General features: G+C 37.3%; 1 protein-coding gene and 2 long non-coding RNA genes across 3 annotated transcripts; all 3 read left to right on the forward strand.

The window, feature by feature from the left end:
• The first annotated feature begins 1,579 nt into the window (after positions 1–1,579).
• On the forward strand, positions 1,580–4,647 carry LOC146306213 (uncharacterized). The gene is made up of 7 exons (XM_084711763.1): positions 1,580–1,711; positions 1,844–1,984; positions 3,106–3,274; positions 3,516–3,587; positions 3,842–4,020; positions 4,211–4,313; positions 4,503–4,647. Exons 1-7 carry the CDS (start codon positions 1,630–1,632, stop codon positions 4,645–4,647), a joined length of 891 nt encoding a protein of 296 aa, XP_084567889.1. The 5' UTR covers positions 1,580–1,629.
• A 2,756-nt stretch (positions 4,648–7,403) lies between these two features.
• LOC146306214 (uncharacterized) lies at positions 7,404–20,976 on the forward strand. Its single transcript, XR_014769031.1, has 3 exons — positions 7,404–7,543; positions 20,502–20,673; positions 20,836–20,976. It is a non-coding gene; the product is annotated as an uncharacterized LOC146306214 (long non-coding RNA).
• LOC146306215 (uncharacterized) lies at positions 12,320–17,135 on the forward strand. The gene is made up of 3 exons (XR_014769087.1): positions 12,320–12,458; positions 15,110–15,145; positions 16,006–17,135. It is a non-coding gene; the product is annotated as an uncharacterized LOC146306215 (long non-coding RNA).
• Positions 20,977–22,299: the final 1,323 nt, after the last annotated feature.

The raw sequence follows: 22,299 nt of genomic DNA on the forward strand, positions 1-22,299 counted from the left end.
TCACAGGGGGGATCTCCAAGGAGAAAAGGTTGAGAACCACTGTTCTAGAGGGTTCATAGGATAAAAGCAGAAAGAAGAGCATTACAGTGGTCAATTCTGCAGGTAATAAAAGTGTGTTTGAGTGTTTGACAGCAGCTTGAGAGAGGAACAGTTGCACTCTGTCGATGTTCTTAAGATAATAAAAATCCAGTTTTGGTTATACTTGTAATATGTGGTTCAAAACTAAGATTTCAGTCAAAGATAACTTAACTAGACGACTGGGTCAGAGCATCTCCAAAACTGCAGCTCTTGTGGGGTGTTCCTGGTCTGCAGTGGTCAGTATCTATTAAAAGTGGTCCAATGAAGGAACAGTGGTGAACCGGCAACAGGATCACGGGCAGCCAAGGATCACTGATGCACGTGGGGAGTGAAGGTTGGCCCGTGTGCTCCGATCCAACAGACGAGCTACTGTTGCTCAAGTTGCTGAAGAAGTTAATGCTGGTTCTGATGGAAAGGTGTCAGAATACACAGTGTATCACAGTTTGTTTGCGTATCTGGTTGCATAGTTGCAGACCAGTCAGGGTGTCCATACTCCAACAATGGACATGGAGCAATGGAAGAAGGTGGCCTGGTCTGATGAATCACGTGGATGGCCGGGTGCATGTGCGTCCTGACATCCATGTTGATGTTACTTTGACACGTACCACCTACCTGAGCATTGTTGCAGACCATATACACCCTTTCATGGAAACAGTATTCCCTGATGGCTGTGGCCTCTTTCAGCAGGATGATGCACCGTGCCACAAAGCAAAAATGGTTCAGGAATGGTTTGAGGAGCACAACAACGAGTTTGAGGTGTTGATTTGGCCTCCAGATTCCCCAGATCTCAATCCAGTCAAGCATCTGTGGGATGTGCTGGACAAACAAGTCCGATGGAGTCCCCACCCCACAACTTACAGGACTTAAAGGATCTGCTGCTAACATCTTGGTACCAGATACCACAGCACACCTTCAGGGGTCTAGTGGAGTCCATGCCTCGATGGGTCAGGACTGTTTTGGCAGCAAAAGGGGGACCAACACAATATTAGACAGGTGGTCATAATGTTATACCTGATTGGTTTAAGTTTATAAGGTGTTTTATGGGGTCCTTGGTAGGCAGTTGCTGACCTTTGTCTTAAGTCCCCCCTCTGATGCCAGGTGGTGTGACATGGTTATGTCAGTCTTATGCACACCAATTCAAATAAAACCAAGTTTTTGTGTCAGTTCAGATGTAGAGGGAAGAGTGGTCGAAACATTCAATTTCCTGAACAGCTGTTTTTTCATTCCATTTAATTTTCTGAAAAACAAGTTGTTCAGTTGCACTGACGGTAAATACTTACATTTTGTAACTGTGCTCATTTTAAATGTTTGATAAAGAAACTGTGAAAACCAAACCTCACCTGTGATAACATGCACAGATAACAACGTGGCAAAATATTACATGTTGGTTTTGTGGTTGAATGGTTAATTTCAGTGTCCCTAACAGAGGCAAACATGCATTGCCAGCATATTACATCTTTCTGATGTGGTGTCTCATATTGCATCATCCCACACAGACAGCGAACCTGCAGCTCAACAGTTCAGACTGAAGTTTAATCAGCAGACAGAAACATGCAGTGGACTGTCCAGATCATTGTGGTTCTCCTGAACATTGTATGGATCGTCTTCTTTTTACAACAAGATCCTCCTTCAGGTAAGACAAGAAGTTTCAAGTGTGTTTCAAATAATCAAACTTGTTGATCATAACTTTACAGTGTAGCAGCAGTATTTAAATGTTTGTAACTTTCTGTGTGTGTCATCTTGAGATGGTTTGTGTTGTTTTCAGTGTTTGTACAGAGAAGAAGCTCTGATGAGGAGACGCAGTTTAGAGAGTTTTGTATTCGGCCTCAATCTGACATGAAGTGCAGACCAACTGAACCTTCAGTCAACATCACCTCCAATAAAACCAACAACACAACAGCTGAAGGTCAGTCTGTCTCTGCTGTAGATCTCCTCTCAGCTCAGGTTTTACTACATGTATTCAATATTTATGATTTTTTTTAGTTTTTCTTTCCTGAAAACTGCAGTAACTGTAATGTATACAGGGTGTCTGAGTCTAATTTGCAGCCCCGTCCCTGGATCACTTACTGGTTTTTAATATGGAAGTGTATCGCTGCCACACCAGAATATTAAAATATCATGCTGTAATGTGAAAAGTTTCTTGTTATAACAAGATCAGCACTTTTCAAGAATTTCCAGGTGCATTTTCAAGGTTTTCCAGCACCTTACAGCTGTAATATATATATATATGTATGTATATATATATATTTTCTGGTTTCTTTTCTCCTCTCTGACAGTGAACTGAATATCTTTGGGTATTTTATAGGTTGAAAATAACTGACAGATTAATCAACAGTAAAAATAATCATTAGTTGCAGCCCTAAATCCTTTATAACCTGGTCGAGACAGTATAAAATAATCACACAAATAATTACTCGACAAATAACTTTTGATTTTCAAGCAAACACTCATTGAGACAGTGATCTCCAGACATGTTGAGAATGTTGAGACACAAGTGAGGCTCAAGCGTCTTCCTCCAACTCTCTCTCTCCCACTTAATTTATTTTTTTTACCTGAAAAGCAAACTATTCTGTAATTTATTGTGAAAGTAATGTGATTACATTTTCAAGCAGCTTCAAGCACTTTATCTAAAATCCAAACACTTTTTTTGTTATCATGTTAAAAGTTCATGCTTTATAGTTTATTGAAAGAAGAAAAGTAAGTTATACCTGTAATACCTGTGTAAATGTCCCTAAGAGGGTGGAACTGTGTTACAGTCCATGTCTGAACAATCTGCCTGTTATTATTATTAATTAAGAGCTTGAGCTCTATTAGTACAAGTTCCTGAAAGTTAAACATGTCATTTACCTGATTTAATGTTAAAAACATGAAAACTGTATTCTTTTTTCCTGAAAGGTAGCACAGGAACCAGGAACGACTCTTTTAGTTGTTAGACCACAACAAAAACCCTTCACACAGAATAATGAGATAAAATACTTCCTACTTCCTAATGTGTTTTATTTTTATTTATTTATTTGTTTTTTCCAGCGGACACTGAGAGCAACTTCCCATTGAATGAAGTTCACTCCATCAATATGACCAAAATTCAGCAGGACTGTCACTGCAACTATACAAATATGACAAAAACTGATTTAAAATCTCCAGACTTATTTATACAGCGCAGACCTCCTGCACCTGGATGTGAGCCCAAGATAATGTAAGTCAGTGTTTATTGATTGTGCTGTAAATTAATAATATTTCTTCATCAGACGTTCAGATAAAACAGTGGTTGTAGAATTATTGATGGTAATAGTAGCAGCAGTATTTCAGCTGATGATGTTAGTAGTATTAGCACCAGTAATAGTAGCAGCAGTATTATTGTCTCTGCAGAAAAATCATCAGATACAGTAACATCATTGTTGTTTTTCTCATGTTTTCTCTTATCTGTATTAAACCAGCATGATGTTTCCCAACAAGGAGGTGTGTTTGGATGAGGAAATCTTCTTCTCTGTCTTTGCTCCTCTTACTTCGTAAGTTCAGGATATTTATTTTTTGGACCTTTAAAAAAGTCATGAACAATTTACAATAATAAAACAAATATAAGTCTCAGCCTCGTATCTAACCTCAGCACTCTGTATGTTACTCTGTTACAGTAATATGATTTCAGAATCAGTTCTTGATGTAGAACCCTACAGATGGAGATAACTGAACTCTGTGTGAATGAATGTGTGTTGTTAAATGTTACAGTCCAGTCATACACTGACATGTATTGTGAACTCATCAGTGACGTGGATGAGACGACTCCAGCTCGTCCTCCTGTACAGAGACCGACCTCCTCAGAGGTCACTACAGCCTCTGGCTTGATTTCTAGCAGCAGCTCACAAGCAGCTGGTGTTGGAGTGACAAAACCTCCTGTCCACGAAAAAGACGATCAGGACCGAAATGGCACGGGGATTCCTACTCGTGAGTTGTTCTTAATATATTTCAAGTGTCTCCATCATGAACCTTGAAGTAAAAGTTTCTTCAGAATTTTGCAGCTTTGTTAAAAGCCCAAGTAATTCTCTTTACTGTACAGCACTGATAAAGCTTACATCATCATCGTTGCTGGTGGACTTAAATTGAACTTAAGCACGTACATTTTATTTTTTTTAAGGAGCGTGCTGCGTTAGAGTCTCCTCCAGAATGATTCCATTTGAGTCTATAAAAGGATACATGTTACAGACTTCCAGTCCTACGTGTCCAGTTCGTGCTATCATGTAAGTACGAGTTTTAATTTTAGTTTATTTGCAAGAAAACACAGATTCTGTCATAAATTAATCTTCATTTCTCTAAATTACTTATGTTACATGATATATTTATTTATTAGTTAGTCAGTGGGTGCAGGCCAAGATATAAAAATTTCAGTGTTCAGTTTCAGAAGCCCTGATTTGATTTTCTCTCCACAGATTCATGACAGATATAGGCAGCTTCTGTGTCCATCACCGTGCTCCGTGGGTTCGCAGTCATTTGAAAGCCTTTCATGAAAACTTGAGATCGAGGAAATCAGATGAGACCAGTGTGGAGGCAGACTCTGACACTGGTTTGGTATAATGTATTTTAAGAAACTTTGGTAAGTATGTTTAATACATCAGACTGGCTCATACAGGTACTTCACCAAAACGTCATGGCCACGCCCCTTTGAAAGAAAACTGAAGATCCCATAGACAGTAATGTGAACTTACATGTTTTGTATTACAGTTTTGAGTCGAGTTAAACACACCTTTGTTTTAAAGACGTGTCTTGCCTGAACCTGAGCGTTCATGAAACCTTAATAAATGAAGGCTGATCGATCAGCCGTCAGACTCCTTCAGTCTTCCAGACACTGCTGATAATCAATACCAGGTATTATTAGAAGGATGTAACAATATTTCAAATATCACAATATCACAAGTAAAAAATGTCTCAAACAGCACCAGACTGTGACAGTATATGTAAGTGATGTTCAATGTAACATTGTGTTTATTAAAGGAGAAATCTGTAATATATTTACTGTAATAAATCATAAAATAATCATTATGTATCATTAGAGATCAAGGAAACATGTTAAGTTGCTTTCAGCACTGAAGTTTCCATCAACTGTTTTGTTTGTGTGTTTCACATTAATCAGAGTTCAAGTTAATACAGAATTTTCTCTGAATGATGAAGTGTCTGTTTATGAGCTGTAAGAAATTATTAATAATCTTGTAGAAGGTGTAGATGTTTATAAATGTTAAATTGAACCAAATGTTAATGGCGGTCAGAGAAACACGCAGCTACTGAACTCATCATCCAGAGTGTGTATTTTTAGAGCAGTGTGCTTTTCTTTATATGATAACAGATATTTCAACAAGTTATTTCTCATCTAGGATTACAGAGGCGTTTGTTTTTCCTCTGTTTCTTTTCCAATTATTAAACTTACAAAGTGGTGAAAAAATAAAAAGATGCATTGTTTTACACTTTACACAAATTCCTAACATAGAGAGAAGAGACACAGAGAGGGACGTGCATGGACATGTCCACATCCTGGATAAACAGAGAAAACTAAATAAGAACAAAACCACAGTGAGTGACGTCACTCTCTGTTCAGGGATGCAGGACTTCATTATATGTTTACACTGCAAAAAGTAGTTTGCTGACATCTTATGAGGCTGAATGTTGTGTTTTGCAACTTTAATTGTACGCTAATAAGACTTACTGCTGTTTTTTTATTATTTCTTTGTTAAAGGGACAATTCACCCCAAAGTCAAAAATACACATTTTCACTCTGGCCCATATTGCTATTTATCCATCTAGATTGTTTTTTTTTGTGTGAGTTGTTTGCAGAGTTCAGCCTGCTTTGTCTCAAATATCATGACCTCTCCTCTTTCTCTGATATTTGTATTTCTGTAAATCTATTTCCAGTTGTGCTGCAAAGCAGGATTTATAAACCTTTTGAGTCCACCTTCCTAAAACTGCTCCATGTTGTGTCACTGGTTCTGCCTGTGATCACTGAAATGATGGATTTTAATTGGAAGTTCTTTATTTCTGTAAATTCTTGAGCACAGTTGGATATAAAAATAAATAACTGTAAACTTCTGTATTCTCCAGTCTTTTATTTTCCCCCTCTCCTCTCTGTGTGTTCATGAAGTACATTTCCCTCTAGTCAACATGGATGAAGAGTAACTAGTTCCACTACATTATACACCTGACAGTGGAGGTCGGCTCCCTGAGACTCGCTGCTGCAGACAGGTTGTTATAATATTCATAACACACCAGTCAGTCAGAGTGATAAAACATTATTCCAAAGTGGTCAGGAAGCTGACTTTCATGTTTTTTGTTTTTAAATACGAGGCTTTAGTGCTTCAATCAGTCTCTGTTGTTGGATGATATCAGTCTATAAAAGCACATGAAGTAACACTTTTCCCTCTCATGATCACTGCACATCCACAGTGTCATTTAATAAAGTGATCTGATTGGTCAGCAGGCTGTGCTTTAACCTTACTGACCTCTTATCTGGAACATAACCTGCTCCAGAGCAGGTTAGGCCTTCAGTGTGAGTTACCATGGTGATCTGCTGAACGAAGAAGTGAACCACTGTTGTAATACCAAAAACCCTGGCATGGCGAGCCCAGGCATTAAAATGACAATTCAGTGTGTAGGCTGCAGCTTTTTTGAGGTTGTTCTTGTTTCCTGGGGACTTTGAAAATGCAGATAGCAGATGCTGCGATACTGCAGCCAATGGCAGGACTACACGCAGAGCGCATCCTGCGTGTCAGAGCTGTGAATTTGTTGAAATATATTTTTTGTCCGTTAAACATATGAACATGCGAAATGTCTACCAGACCAGATGCAGGACTCTTACCTGTAGGGCTGCAGTGCATTATATACATGTGAAAGAACATCACTCTGTCTGTTTTAGATGTGCTTTTAGATTTACGGTGAAATGTGCAGTTACACAACACACAAACTGACTAACAAGATAAGATAAGATATTATCACATTTCTGAGAACTCTTGTGTAACACGTCACATACAACAGCTCTTACATTCTGTATCATGTAGATGCATTCCAAAAAAACAGTGTGTCACATATACGTGCTGTCAGTTTTCAGTACTGACAGTGAAGAGATACAGACGGCAGAAACATGCAGTGGACTGTCCAGATCATTGTGGTTCTCCTGAACATTGTATGGATCGTCTTCTTTTTACAACCACATCCTCCTTCAGGTAAAACAAGAAGTTTTCAGCTGTGTGTGTTTTTTGAACATAATGTTATAGTGTAGTATCAGAATTTAAATGTTTGTAACTTTCTGTGTGTGTCATCTTGAGATGGTTTGTGTTGTTTTCAGTGTTTGTACAGAGAAGAAGCTCTGATGAGGAGACGCAGTTTAGAGAGTTTTGTATTCTGCCTCAATCTGACATGAAGTGGAGACCAACTGAACCTTCAGTCAACATCACCTCCAATAAAACCAACAACACAACAGCTGAAAGTAAGTCAATTCAGATCTTACTGCATGTATCAAATATTTAAGGTATTTTGCTAAATGATTAAAGAAGCCTGCTAATTGAAATACTGGCTTGTCTTACAACATCGTTACTGTCTGCATGCTTTCCTTTGAAATTTCCAGTCTGGCCCAGTACAACTGTTTTTGTTTGCCTGTTTCAGTCAACATCACCTCCAATAAAACCAACAACACCAACACAACAACTGAAGGTCAGTCTGTCTCTGCAGTAGATCTCCTCTCAGCTCAGGTTTTACTGCACGTGTCTTTTTATTTTTTTTCTCATTTATTATTGTTTTATTTATAACATTTGTTCTTTAATATGGAAACATATTGCAGTCACACCAGAACAAGAAAAAATGGTCAGTTTCATGTTACAACATATCAAGATATTTTCACTTTCTACAAACATACAAACTTCTCACTTTATATCAAGAAACTCACAAAAGCCGGTTTCTCATTGTGGCGAGGGGAGGAGTCAATAAAGGGAGAAGAAAAGCTGAACAACGGAAAATACATAGTTAAGCACACAGATCATTTCTGATGAGGCAGAGACGTGCTTCACAATAATAAATAATAATCAAGCAGTCAAGCAGAGACTGGAACTGCTGGAAAGTAAAACAAGATCATTAGAAGATAACTGACAAAATGACTGAAAATGATGTGGTGGATAAAACTACTACTTTATTACAATTAACACTATAAATACCTCAATATAAATTATGAAAATGTCACTAAAAATTACAGTATCAGTAAAACTCAGTCCACTGTAAAGTAAACCAAACCTAGAGACACTAAGCTGAGGACACTTAGAGAAAGTCAGAGTACAGTGAGGAGTGTCCAGAGGAGCGACCACCACTCACTACAGAGACACACAACAAACATCACCACAATCCTCACATCCAACGACACATGACGGTTCATTATATCACATCTCATCATCTTACTGTACATGACACTACAAAGTAAGCTCACTGCCACAGGTATTTTCCTTGATTAGTCCTGTAAAAGGTGCGTGACACTGATTCCACAGTAATAACCTCTGAATCATCACGGTACCAGACGACTTTTCATCCTGTTTGTGTCATTTTTCACAACATGTTGTGTAAATTCACACTTCAAAAGTTCAGATCACAGAGATAAAAATGAACTTGTTCCTGTTCAGTTTTTTTTTTTAAATTTCTTTTGAAACAGGACCTCCTCTTATCAGGGACACTGGAGTCGACACAGTCAGAGTGTACAACACAGATCTATGTGTGTGTTTCTCACTGTTAACAGACTTCAGGCTGCAGTGGAGTTCATACTGATAACTGACACACTGATAAATCACAGAGTTACAGAGAAACATCAGGCTTCATGATCAAAGAAAGCTTTTATATCACATCAACACTTCTGTCCATGTTCACACACACACACACACACACACACACACACACACACACACACACACACACACACACACACACACACACACAGTTTCTCTCTCTCTCTCTCTCTCTCTCTGCAGTGATCACACTTCTTTTTAATCAGCTGACGATGTGAGCGTCAAGAGTTAATGATGCTCACGTTCACGTTCATTAATTGCAAACTGATTGGTTCAGGTCACTGTTTATAATGTGATTACTAAGTTATCACGTAACGTCAGCTTGAAGCATCTGAACATTTCTGCATGCTGGACCTTCATTTTGGTGAAGTGACAACACATAACTGAATTGTTATAAATGTTTAAACTTTGCTGCAGCGCCACCTTCAGGGCTATATCCTGAAATGCCATTTGAAGACATTCTGGACCTATGTGCAAAGTTTTGTTTATTTTCATGTATATAGAAAGTGGATTTACTGATAGGGAGAAGAAGAACGATGGGAAATACAAGAGAGACCAGCAGCACTGATTAGTTCTGTTTTGTTACATCTTTTGACACTGCAATAAGAGTAAAGTAATTATTATAGATTATTTTTGGGAGTAGCTGATGACGACTAAAATGCAGCAGTAGTGAACGTCCAAGGACACACACCACACAACAACCAGCTTACACCTGGTGGAGATAATAAAGGAAGTGGTGGAAGGATAATAGTTGCTCATCACTACACACACTTATCACTTTACACACACAAGTCAACATACAAACTGGTAGAAATGAGTTTTATGAGAGTCACATTAGTCACATTTTTGCCACCTGAGCACACAGACAATATGAGAAGCTGCAACAACTATTGAGACACTGATCCTCTCTTCTTTTTCACAGTGTGTGGAACACAAGCAGACATCGCTTTTCTGTTGGACGGTTCAGGAAGTGTGGCCTTCCTAGATTTTGAAAGAATGAAGAAGTTTGTGAAAGATGTGATCGACTCATTCCAGGGAAATAATACAAAGGTAGGATTGTTTTATTCTATTTAAAATATACTTAAATAATAACTAATACTCTGAGTAGTTTCTGAAAAGAATACTTTGTAATTGTCTTGAGCATTTTTACCCCCAGTACTTTTACTTGTAGTTGAGTAATATTTCATTAATATTTACTTCTACTTGAGTACAGTACTCTTTCCACCACTGCTTCTTTCATCATTAGAGGCAAAACATAAAGAAGTCAAGATGATTACTGAAGCTTCAACCCTTAATATCTTCATAAAAGGATATTTTACCTCTGGAAAGATGATCTTTTCATAAATCTGGTTTGTCTGTGCAGCACAAAGATGTAAATAGTTTTGAAATCAGTGACGTCATGTGAGTTGGGTGGGTCTTGGATTTGACTCTTCCGTTTTCAAGCTGGAAAAAATGGCAATCAGGGCGAGAAATAAGCAATGCAACCTTTTTGAGTCATGAGCTGCCTTGATCCAACTGTCTCTTATGGGAGCCTTTTTCTGCAGAGAAAGAAAAAAAATCATCATGTAAGTCAGAATTGTGGGATTAAAAAAAGTTGAAATTGTGAGATAAAATGTCAAAATAAAATAAGTGACTTTTTATCTCAGGATTATGACTCTAAAATCTCATTTCAACTTTTTATCTCATAATATCGACTTTGTATTGTAATTTAGACTTTTTTTAAAAAAAATCTTATAATCATGACTTACCATGAGGATATTTTTTTCTTCCACTTGCAGAAATGATCTTCCATAGTTTCTGGAGTTGTGTCATAGAAGCTGATTGAAAATCAGTTTCCCTTTAATAAAGAAAGTATATTTTTAATATTCACCAGTGGACACATTACAAGGAATGATGTTGGCAGTTGTCAAATTAAAATGGTCCATCAAACATCTACTAAACACTCCTCCAGAATTGTTCACTCTCTTAAATGTTCCCACAGTCTAAGTGTTTTATGTTTATTTCATAGCTTGACTGTTGAAAACATATTTCCATTTATATCCATACATATTTACAGTTTTTCTTCTTTTTTACAGTTTGCCATCATCCAGTTCTCCTCAACATTCATCATCCATTATTACTTTGATACATTTGATGCTAATAATGGAAAAACTCAAATTGATGGAATAAGACAATTAGGAGGAGGGACTCACACAGCTTCTGCTATCCAAAGAGTTGTGTAAGTGCCGTCATGTGACATTACCAACCCTTCAGTTTGTTTTCCTTACCATACAAGACATTTTTCAACACAACAAAATGTACAACACAAACATGTATTAAAAGCAGATCTTTCTTTTGACAGTCAAGAAGTTTTCACACCAACCAGAGGTTCCACATCAAATGTGAAGGTTCTGATAATCATCACAGATGGACAATCTCAGGACCGGGATGACCTGGTGAATGCAGTGACATTAGCTAAAAATAACAACATTGTTCGATTTGTTATTGGGGTAAGTTGTATATATATTCAAAATATATAATTTACATATATTTTATATTGGACAGTACTGTTCTAAAGTTTGGAAATGTCTGTCACAGAGGTTTGATTCAGAAGTGAAAACACTGAGAACTATATGGTTCTGAATTGTGGAGTTAGAACATCAGTCAGTTTCTGGGTTCTGTCTTACACCTGGTGCAAAGCTGTTCTGCTGGTGGTGCAGGTAGTTTTACTATCTAACACCGGGACAGTCGCCATTTTGGCCACGTCTATAAGATAACAAATGAACTTGTGCCTGGTCTGTGCAGCCGTGGGCAGGAAGTCTAAAAGTGAAGGCAAACTGAAATTGTGGCTGTGTGCATTGTCTATCTTGTGCCTGGTGCAGTGGAATAAAAACCTCTTGACCTTAAACCAACCTAAACCTGGTTGAAGCACAAAGTCTGTGACACAATCACAGAAGACCTTCATCCATGTTCAGTCTTTTCCCCACACAGGAGTGAATATTAGTAAAGTGGCCTTTGAACATATTTTCTATCAGCAATAGTCAAACAGTTTTCTCTCTTGTTATGCAACACCGTGGGGAGTTTTAATCATGAATTATTCTTCTTTTGGGCCCAAACTATTTCAAATGTACATAATACAACACATTAATGTCTGAATTATAGAGTTTTTTATATAAATTAAAACATCAATATAACAGGTGATTCCAAACTTTTGAACACTATACATATATACATATATGTATACATATATGAATATATGTATATGTATACATACCTGTATGTATATGTATGTTTTTTTTTTTAATGTAAAATGTTCACAGTCAATATATCAAGTATTGCATATTTAAGATTTTTTTATCAATTTGAGAGTCAGTTCTATGAATGGAGTCAGTATTTTACATTCAAACACACAAATCAGGTCTGTTGCAAAATACAACACTGTTTCTCTACATCCTCAGGTGGGGAATGCTTTTCATAAAGTCGATGCAAAACAGGAACTGAACACCATCGCATCTTCTCCTCCAGAGCGCCACGTGTTTCAAGTGCAGAACTTTGAGGCGCTTGGAAACATCAGACAGAATTTGGAGGACAGAACCAAAGGTACAGATGTAAACTTATGGTAACAACCTAAAGTCATTCTTGTATTTTTAGTTGATATTTCGGCATGTATTCGAGTTCTCGGACACTGTTTTAGCAAATAAGAAATTATCAAAGACTAGTTCTTCTCAGAGCCACAGTAAAATTTTAAATCTACTTACTGTGTCAGTCTCATGTTGTGTTCACACCAAAAGAAAAGTGAATATTTTCTTTGTGTTTCTTGAACAGGTTTGATTGCAGGATCATTTCAGTAACATTTGTACTAATGTGTGTTACTTGCATGAGTGTGTTTATTCACCCCAAACAAGCAGCCATAAGCTAACAAGCAACATGGTAACAGCCAGTGAGCATCAGTCAACAAGCAGCAGCTGTGTTTGTGTGTTTGTGTGTTTGTTTGTTTGTGTGTTTGTGTGTGAGCCTCTGGCAGCACTCAGCAGAGAAGATGCTTCTTTCTATTTTGTCCCTTCTTCCCTCTGTACTTTCATGAAGTGACTTTAAAAGACATTTCTCTTCTAGTCACTAGTCAACATGGACAGAGAGACTAATTATCTTTCAGTAAACAGTTGAGCGAGGTCGGCTTCTTTGTGAGTTGTTGCTGCAGACAGGTTGAGAAGCGAGAGTGACGATAAATCCACTTTTTAATCCCAAAAGTTTCAGACATAAACTCTGAGCTCTCCTCCTGACAGTAGAGGATTCAGCATCACAGCAAAATCAATGTGACTCTGCTATTTCTCCCTCCAGAAGCTGTGGTCTCTCTCTCTCTCTCTCTCTCTGTCTCTCTCTGTCTCTCTCTCTCTCTCTCTCTCTCTCTCTCTCTGCTGCCTGGTCCTCTTCACACAATATTCTGCAAAAGCCCTGTGACAGCTGCAAACTTTTCAGTCAAGTTTAATATTTTCAACTTGTGTGAATAACACAAATTGTCGCATAATTTGTGTCACTCACGTCATTCTCTCTGGACAAAACCAATGTGATGTGATACAAACACGTGAAATTACAGTAATTCACATCTGTACATTAACTTTACATGTAATCTTCTCAGGCAAAAACTTTATTCACTTTCTATGTGAACACACTTTAAGTTTTGCACTGGTAAAACAAGATAAAACAATGCAAATGAGCCATAGGATGTAACAAGCTCTCTGATTGGTTAGACAGTGTCACAGACAGGTGAGAGGCTACCCAGATAGTACACACACGTCCTGCAGACGTCAGCACGATGAAGAAAGTTGCATCAGCGAGACGTCTTATGGAGAGTGTTTGCTAACTGAGAATATTTCACAGAGACGTCAGCATTTGGTCAAAAATGCTCTCCAGACGATGATTGGATGATGAATCAAAGCTGCAAAGCGCGGCCTCTCTACAACTTCTATGACCTTTATTTATTCAGCTCGGATCATTTAATCAGCAAATATCTCACTATCTATGGTGAAAATTAACATGTATTTACTTCAAATGTGATAGGAATATGGCAATATGACAATAAAAAACAATATGCTTGACCATCAAAATAGTGTGTGAATAAAATAAAGAGACATGTACGATTCAACTTAATGATCAGAAATTTATTTCTGCATAGACAAAAGAGCTCCAGCACAGAAAAGATAAACAGGACAGAGACAGACCAGATAAAAATATACAGGTGGCTGGTCAGGAGACGCACATGGACAGCAGGGTCTGGGTTGCTGGGAGACTTATGAGCCTGCAAGAGGGAGGAAAAAGACAAAAACACATGAGCCCAGGTTGTTCAATTAACTTATGTTGCTAACCCTGCATGTCATATTTACAAAATTGTCGATTCTTATGTATATTTGCTTAAAGTGAGCTAACCTGAAGACCAGTCGTGACTGACATGAGGTAGTCTCTCTCCGTCTCCAGCGGCTCTTAGTTCTGGAGGCACCAGTTGGACAACATGCAGTGGGCCGACCCACAGCCAACCTATCTACAACTTTGAAACAGAGGACATAAACCCGCCCTCTGGCTAACAGTGTCCCTACTATGAGCCCATGCTTGTCACATCGAGATGTATGTGTGCTGTGTTGGTAACAACTAAGCAAATCTAAAGTCTAATGGAAAGCAGCCAGGAAAGGAAATGCAAATAGGAAAGTGAATTGCCCTTTAAAATGCCTGAGTGAAACCTGTATTCTTCATTCAGTTTGTCAAGTCAGTAATTTATGTTTAATTTTCAAATTTTTAAATTCCATTACTTTCACATTTATTAATATATTATTAAATGATGTACTTATTGACAGTGGAATGCTGCTTTTCTAAATTAGTTTAGATTAACAAATTAATTTAGTAATGCTTATATTTACTGTACAATTAGTTATTAATTAAGGAAAGGCTTTATTACTGTTTCCATGACACTTCAATCATCATTCTCATCTGAGTTTGTGAGGGATGTACACTCCTGAACAAAATCTTAAGACTGGGAGAAAAATTGCATCAACAATCATCACATTCTCAAACTGAGACTCAGAGAAAAAGACTTTAGCTGTTGGATATTGTGAATGTTGGCAAAACTAAATGTGTGAGATTACAGTGATACAGTTGGTGAATATCATCTTTTTATGTCGGTCTCTAGCAAGCAGCCAATTTAAACCCTGAAAGAAAACTTGTATCAGTAAAATAATTAATGACTTTGAATCTCATTTCAGAAATCTGTCAGGAAGCACTGAGGAGCTCACAGGACAGTAAGTGAAAAACAACACACATTCACTCCAACTTTACACAACATTCACTGTTAAGTTGTAGGTCTACACCAAACATCTGTACTTTCTACTCGTAATTTTAATACATTTTAGATGAATTATTGATTATGTTTATCTTGCATCATTGTGTGCTGGCTGCCCAACATCAAGAGTCATTTCAACCTGAATGTGTGGAAGAATAACACAGAAAAGACGATTCCTTGGTTTGTCCATCAGAACATATTAAACACGAGAGAAGAGACAAACAATCATGCAACAACTTATAAGACGCAAAATGATGCAACAAGAAAAGTAAGACAAAAAATAAGTAGCAAGATGAAAAATGATGTAAAAGAAGTAAGACAAAAAAGATATAACAATGAAAATGACATAACCAGATCAAATTAACCTGATGACACAATAAAGATGTGAGAAGACAAAAATCAGGAAGTAACAAGATGAAAAAGACAAGATTTAAAATGACATAACAAGAGAAAAAACAATGTTAAAATAGGACCACAAAAATGATATAATAAGACATTAAAAGACAAGTCAAAAGACACATAAGACTAAGGATGGTTAAAAGAAATGGTGCGAAAAAGTCATAATGTGACATAAAAGACACAACAAGCTGAAAAAGACAGAGAGGAAAACTCAACCATGGAGAAAAGGTGAAGTTGAGTTAGTTTGTTTTCCTGCAGGTTACTACATATGAGCTAAGAGGGACGAATCCTAACATCTGACCACTAATCCTGATCCCATGAAGCTCTCTTATCTTTTCATGCTCTTGTTGATGACACTGAGCTCATTCTTACATTTTTTGTTTGCTGGTTTGTTCTTACAAGTTGTTTGCTGTCTTGCAGATGGAGGGATGAGAGCGAGCAGTGCTTCAGGCTAGTTGACCTCCAGGGTGATCCTGCTGCTAATCAGCCAAAACTCTGACCGAGAGAGATCAAGATGGAAAGAGTCAACAGATGAATATATGCATGTTACATTACAGCATGTTAATGTGTCAGCAGCTTCATCACAGTCTATATGAGCAAATGTACATTTATGAGTTGTATCCTTCAGGCTTTTACAGTGATTTTATTACCATTAATGTCATTAATGTGTGAAATATGAATTTTAAGCAAATCACTCAGCGTGCTGCCTGAGAATTGACCCCTGCTAAGCCCTGCCCTCTTTAGTTACTGTTGCTATGCCCATCAACCTCTCCATTCTCACACAGCACATACTTAAAATGACAAATGTGTCAAAATTCAACATGAAAATTGGGAGTAATTGTTGAAACATAAGGTCTCTGATTGATTCCACAGTGAAGTAAACAAAGACATTTTAAAACAAAAAACCCATGAAAATGTATTAAATATGTAAAGTTACTTAATGTCTGAGTTCATGATATAACATTAACATTATGCTACAGCTAGCTCTCAGCAAACGTTGGTTAGAAGGTGAATATGATAGAAGACAGAAATACACTTAATGTGAGAAAATGAAGCACAGGGACTCAGTTAGTGCAGACACTGATTCTGTCACCCAGCTGAACCACGACCACCCCAGTAAGATAGCTGGGATAAGAGCTAATGCTAAGCTAACCTGGTTTAGGTCCACTCTGATTCTGCATTAGACCACAGCCTCCTCCTCAAACCACACATAACAAATGCAGATGTAGAAGTCATTTTGTTTTACATCTGCAGGGGGCAGCAATGTGCAGAATAATGAAGCTAAAGTCACTTGACTTTTCTATATTCACTGTTTGATGTTTATCAATTGTATCCTTAGATTCCTGTCATTAAATGTCATATAATATATAATCATGAATAATAATGTTAAAAAAAACTATGTCAAATATTATTAATCATGCAGTATGAATCTCATTTGTTGCCTTGTATAGAATCCCAGTCTGAGCTGCATATTAAAGTGGAGAAAGATGAACCTTTTTGATTGGATACAGTAGAGCAGAGGTTCCCACACTTTTTCTGGCATGTTCTCTTTTCAGAGGCCAAACAAAATGTGTGCCCTTCCACCGCACAATTTTTATCAATCATTAACTTTGGGATGGAACTGATGAAAAAGGCTTCAAAAGTTAAATTTTAGTGAAATAAAGGTTAGATCACAGTCATTCAACTTAGTTTCACTCCTGTTGTTCCGTGCCCCCCTCTGCACCCCAACAACAATCAGCTCATCAACAGTAACAGGGTTGTTGACACTGAAGTGAGCTGAAGTGAACTGCTGGACTGATTTGGACTGAGAGAGTTGCTGAAGGTGGAGGGTGAGGTGGTGTCATTCGTGTGGAGAACAGATTCTTCAGTCTTATACAGTCTTGGGGGACCATGGCTCTGAAATGTTAGCTCTACATAATTCTGTTTTTTCACGTTTTCAAATATTTTCTAATATCTAAAATGTATTTAGAAAAACTCCCTTTTTTCCTCATACAGACAAATCTTTGAGTCTGCCAACTTCCATCAATACTTCCTCAATAATAAATTATAATTAGATTAACAACAAGTTGAGAAACAGTGGGGTCTTGCTGCTGTCCAAATGAACTTTGTGACCCCCAAAATTCTTAAAATTCAGTATATTATGATAAGTAATGAATATGACGAACATGTACTGAAAAATAATTAAAAAATGTAAACAATTCAGACGTTAAACTAATTATTGAGATTTCAGTAATGCACAAAACTGGCTGCTGTATCTCAGATGTTACACACTCACAGTCTCTAACTGAGGCTCCAGGGACCAAAATTCAAACAGGTGCTCTGAGCATATGTCCCACTCGAAATTTCAAATATTGAATATAGATATTTTAAAAAGAACTAATCATTTTTATGTGTACACTTACTCCTAAGGTGGATAAAACATTTAATGCTTATACAGTTCTAACATTTGTAAAACTACAACAAAAAAGTGCAAATGTCATTTCCAGTAACATAAAACCATATAACATTTTAACAAACATGATTTCTGAATCGCTTATCTTGCTTTACTTGTGACAAACCCACAAATGTCTTTAAAAAAGAGACGGTGTAAATTAAACTAATGGTGGGAGTTCAGGGTGTGTTTTGTACGTGTGAAAGGAAATCACACATTCTGCTTTAGATGTTGGTTTTGTGGTTAAATGGTAAACAGAAAAACCCTGCAAGAGACAAACACACGGACAAGCTGTTTTCAAATCTACATTACACAAAGCTCCCACAGACAGTCTGTCAGCTGCTGTTTTCTTTATGGTTCTTCGAGCGGCACAAAAGTTCCGTTCACTGCTGTAATCCTGTTAATAATTCCAGTTTTTACGAAATGTAACTGCACTCTGACTACGTCTTTTTTGTTTGTTTTTTTTTTAACTATAATGGAATACAGTGGCCTTTTTTGTATCCTAATTACATAATCCTGTCACATGAAATCTGTTACTCCCCAAGCCTGCTTATTTATTACATGTTAAAATACATTTTCAATGACTGAATTAATTGTTATTTTTTCTTCCTGTGTATATATCTGTTTTCTCTGGGCTCATGAACAAAAATTATTAGCCATTCTTATTTATCAGAACTATGTATGGACAGTGAGGAGATGCCAACACTCACTGACTGCCTCCTAAAGACATTTATGACCTTGTTTGGTCTTTTAGAACATGGCTGTACTCGTTTAAAGGAAATAAAAAGAAATTCAAAAAAAGATAAAGAGTACGTGAGTACATCTGCTATAGGTTTTGTGGTTGAATGGTTAGTTTCTGTAACTCATACAAACACACATTGCCAGCATGTAACTTTCCGATGTGGTGTTTCATGGTTCATCATCCCACACAGACAGTGAACCTGCAGCTCAACAGTTCAGACTGAAGTTTAATCAGCAGACAGAAACATGCAGTGGACTGTCCAGGTCATTGTGGTTCTCCTGAACATTGTATGGATCGTCTTCTTTTTACAACCAGATCCTCCTTCAGGTAAAACAAGAAGTTTTCAGCTGTTTTTCATTATGTACTTTTTATTACGTAATTTTTTTTTAAAATGAAGTTTATTTGAAATGGTCAAGCTCATTGATCATAACTTTACAGTGTAGCAGCAGTAATTAAATGTTTGTAACTTTCTGTGTGTGTCATCTTGAGATGGTTTGTGTTGTTTTCAGTGTTTGTACAGAGAAGAAGCTCTGACAGCTCTGATGAGGAGACGCAGTTTAGAGAGTTTTGTATTCAGCCTCAATCTGACATGAAGTGGAGACCAACTGAAACTTCAGTCAACATCACCTCCAATAAAACCAACAACACAACTGCTGAAAGTAAGTTAATTCAGATCTTACTGCATGTATCAAATATTTAAGGTATTTTTCTAATTCATATTTTTTCTTAAAGGAGAAATATGTAATGCATTTATTGTACTGAATAATAAAAATGACCACAGTTTGTTAAAATAGATTAAGGAAGCTCATTAGTGATGTCTTAAAACATTGTTAATGCATGTTTTCCTTTGAAATTTCCAATCGGTGCGCTTGGCTGGTAAGATGCACACTGTGTCTCATCATGTAAATTAAATCTGAAAAATCATAATGATCCATTCAAAATGCCAATTAAATTGATGTGTTTATGGCAATTTTATAACATTTTTTTTCCTGCTTTGCCCCAGGACTGGGAGGTCATCGCACTCCCATGTTGAACTTTGGGGGCATAAATCCCATTGCCCATCTGTAGATGGTGTCTAAGGATGTATCGACCTATCTAACATACTGTTTATGGCTCTAGTTCATTATTTTAACTGCAGTAGTCATTTTTGAACACTAGTGTCTTGCATTTTTTTTTATTTTAATTATGTAAACTGTGAAGTTTCCTGAAGATTCATGCATTCCTTGGACTCAAGTCACATGACTAGACTTGAATCAGACAAGTTCCATGTTTGAAGACTTGAGATGTGCTTGGCTAACACAGATGGAAGCCTTGACTTGACCTTGATTTGGACATGAAACAGAAGACTCAAAAAGATTTGACTTTTATTAAATATTTAAATTTTTCTAAATTTAATGTTAGCCAGAAAGCTAACATTAAAGCCTCAACTTGTTGCCACCAGGGTACTGAGGGACCAGTTCAAAACAGGGCTTACCGTGTGGTTAGTTAATGTCAGAAGGAGCATTATGGTTACACGATGCATCCTCAACACTGGCTGTTTGCCCATAGTATAGTTCCTGCCCTTTTTAATCATACCCTCCTAGCTTTTACATTCAGTGACTGTAATGGATGACCGACATGCTAACTGACTCAAAGTAGAGGAACCTATAACTTGTGGGGCATCACTTTCATTGTCCACTTAATCTTCTGGCTAACATCCACACGTTGTTTGCGTGTATTTATTTTATTTTATTTTTTTTACAGCAAACAGGGAGAGCACCTTCACACTGGATGGAGTTCACTCCATCAATAAGACCCAAATTCAGCATGACTGTCAGTGCAACAATACAAATATCCAACAAAGAGACTGGTATTCTTCAAAGTTGTCACATATAGAGCTCAGACCTCCTGCACCGGGATGTGAACCTAAGATAATGTAAGTCAGTAGTTACTGTTTATGCTTTAAAGTAATTACTACAGTTTTTCCTCATCACAAGTGTAGAACAGTGGTTAATAGCGTTATTGATAGTAGCATCCAGTAACAGATAAAATAGAACAGTTTAGTTTTATTATTTTCTTCTCATGTCTTTTTGACTAGCCTGACGTTTCGTAACATGGAGGTGTGTATGGATGTGGAAATCTACTTGTCTGCCATTGCTCCACTTACTACGTAAGTTCTGGATGTTTGGGTGTTTCTGAATGTTAAAGAAAACATGTTTACAATAATAACAACAAACGTAACTCTGAGCTCCATATGTAGCCTCAGCACTCGGTATGTTAGGCTGTGACTGCTAAAGGCTGCCTTCAACTTACTTTTTAATGTCTCCATCTGAGACATTTTAAAACAAGAACTGTATTAAAGTGTCATAAATATGTAACGTTAGCAAACAGCTGCATACATGATATAACATTGGTACTAAAATGCAGTTCACTAGTTATGGTTGCTAATCTATGATTGGATAGTTCTTGTTCAGAGTCAAGACTTAGCAAAGGGTCAACTGACCCTTCCCAAGTCCCGCCCCTTTGCACACCATGCTCGGTCAACTTTCTTCTTTCTTGTTTAATTGTATTTAGATATTCGATAGGCTTGTTTATGTTTAAAGGAAAACCAAATCTTCATCTTAAGTTAGCTAATGGTATAAAAATGCTACCTAACTGGCTGGCTAACGATTTACGATTTTTGATCAAATAAACTATCAGATGTAACAAGCTAGTTACCCATTGATGTAGACTACGTATATCGCTTTTACAGGTCCCCCAGCAATTCTTTCCAGCATAGATGAGCCTAGCACGTAGCATATCTGAGTACATGAAACAGGAAAGGAGCAAGTTGACTGAGGTTATTTGCCTATACTTGGAGCAAAGTGCCAAAAGGGGTGGGACTTAAGAAGAATCACTTGTACCTTTGCATTATGCACAGAAGAAGAGCAGAGCGGCACAGTCTATGGAAATATTTTTGTTTTTGCCCATTCACACATTTTACCATTCGAAGCAGAAAATACATGAGAAAAATTACATTTTGTTTTTTTTTTCTTCAAGGTTGGCATAGAGAACTCTGTGTGACCAAATCTGTTTTACAGTCTTGCCTAATACTGACATGTATGTTGTATTTGCATAATAGAAGCCCTCCTGTGCTGTTACTGACTTCTTCAGAGGCCACTACAGCCTCTGGCTTGATTGCTACCAGCAATGCAAAAGATCCCGTCCAGCAAACAGATGAAAACCCAGCTCCTGTCCAGCCCACAGACAGCACCCATCATTCAAAAGATCCTGTCCAGCAAACAGATGAAAACCCAGCTCCTGTCCAACCAACAGATGACACACATCATTCAAAAGCTCCTGTCAAACAAGGAGGCCATCAGGATCAAGGAGGGAGAGGAGCCTCGAGTGGTGAGTATGGGTCCTCAAAATTTGTCTCTTTTTGTAGCTTACGTGTCATCTATTTTAACTTTTTTATACTAACCAAGACACTCTTTACAACTGTTGTGCCGATTATGACTTGTGCAGGACAACTGATGGGGCCAAGTTTAGTTAGTGCTGACAGTCAGCAAATAAAATAATT

The sequence above is a fragment of the Lutjanus erythropterus genome, chromosome 23 (assembly GCF_056507025.1).
Source record: "Lutjanus erythropterus isolate fLutEry1 chromosome 23, fLutEry1.hap2, whole genome shotgun sequence".
Classification (NCBI taxonomy): Eukaryota; Metazoa; Chordata; class Actinopteri; order Lutjaniformes; family Lutjanidae; genus Lutjanus; species Lutjanus erythropterus.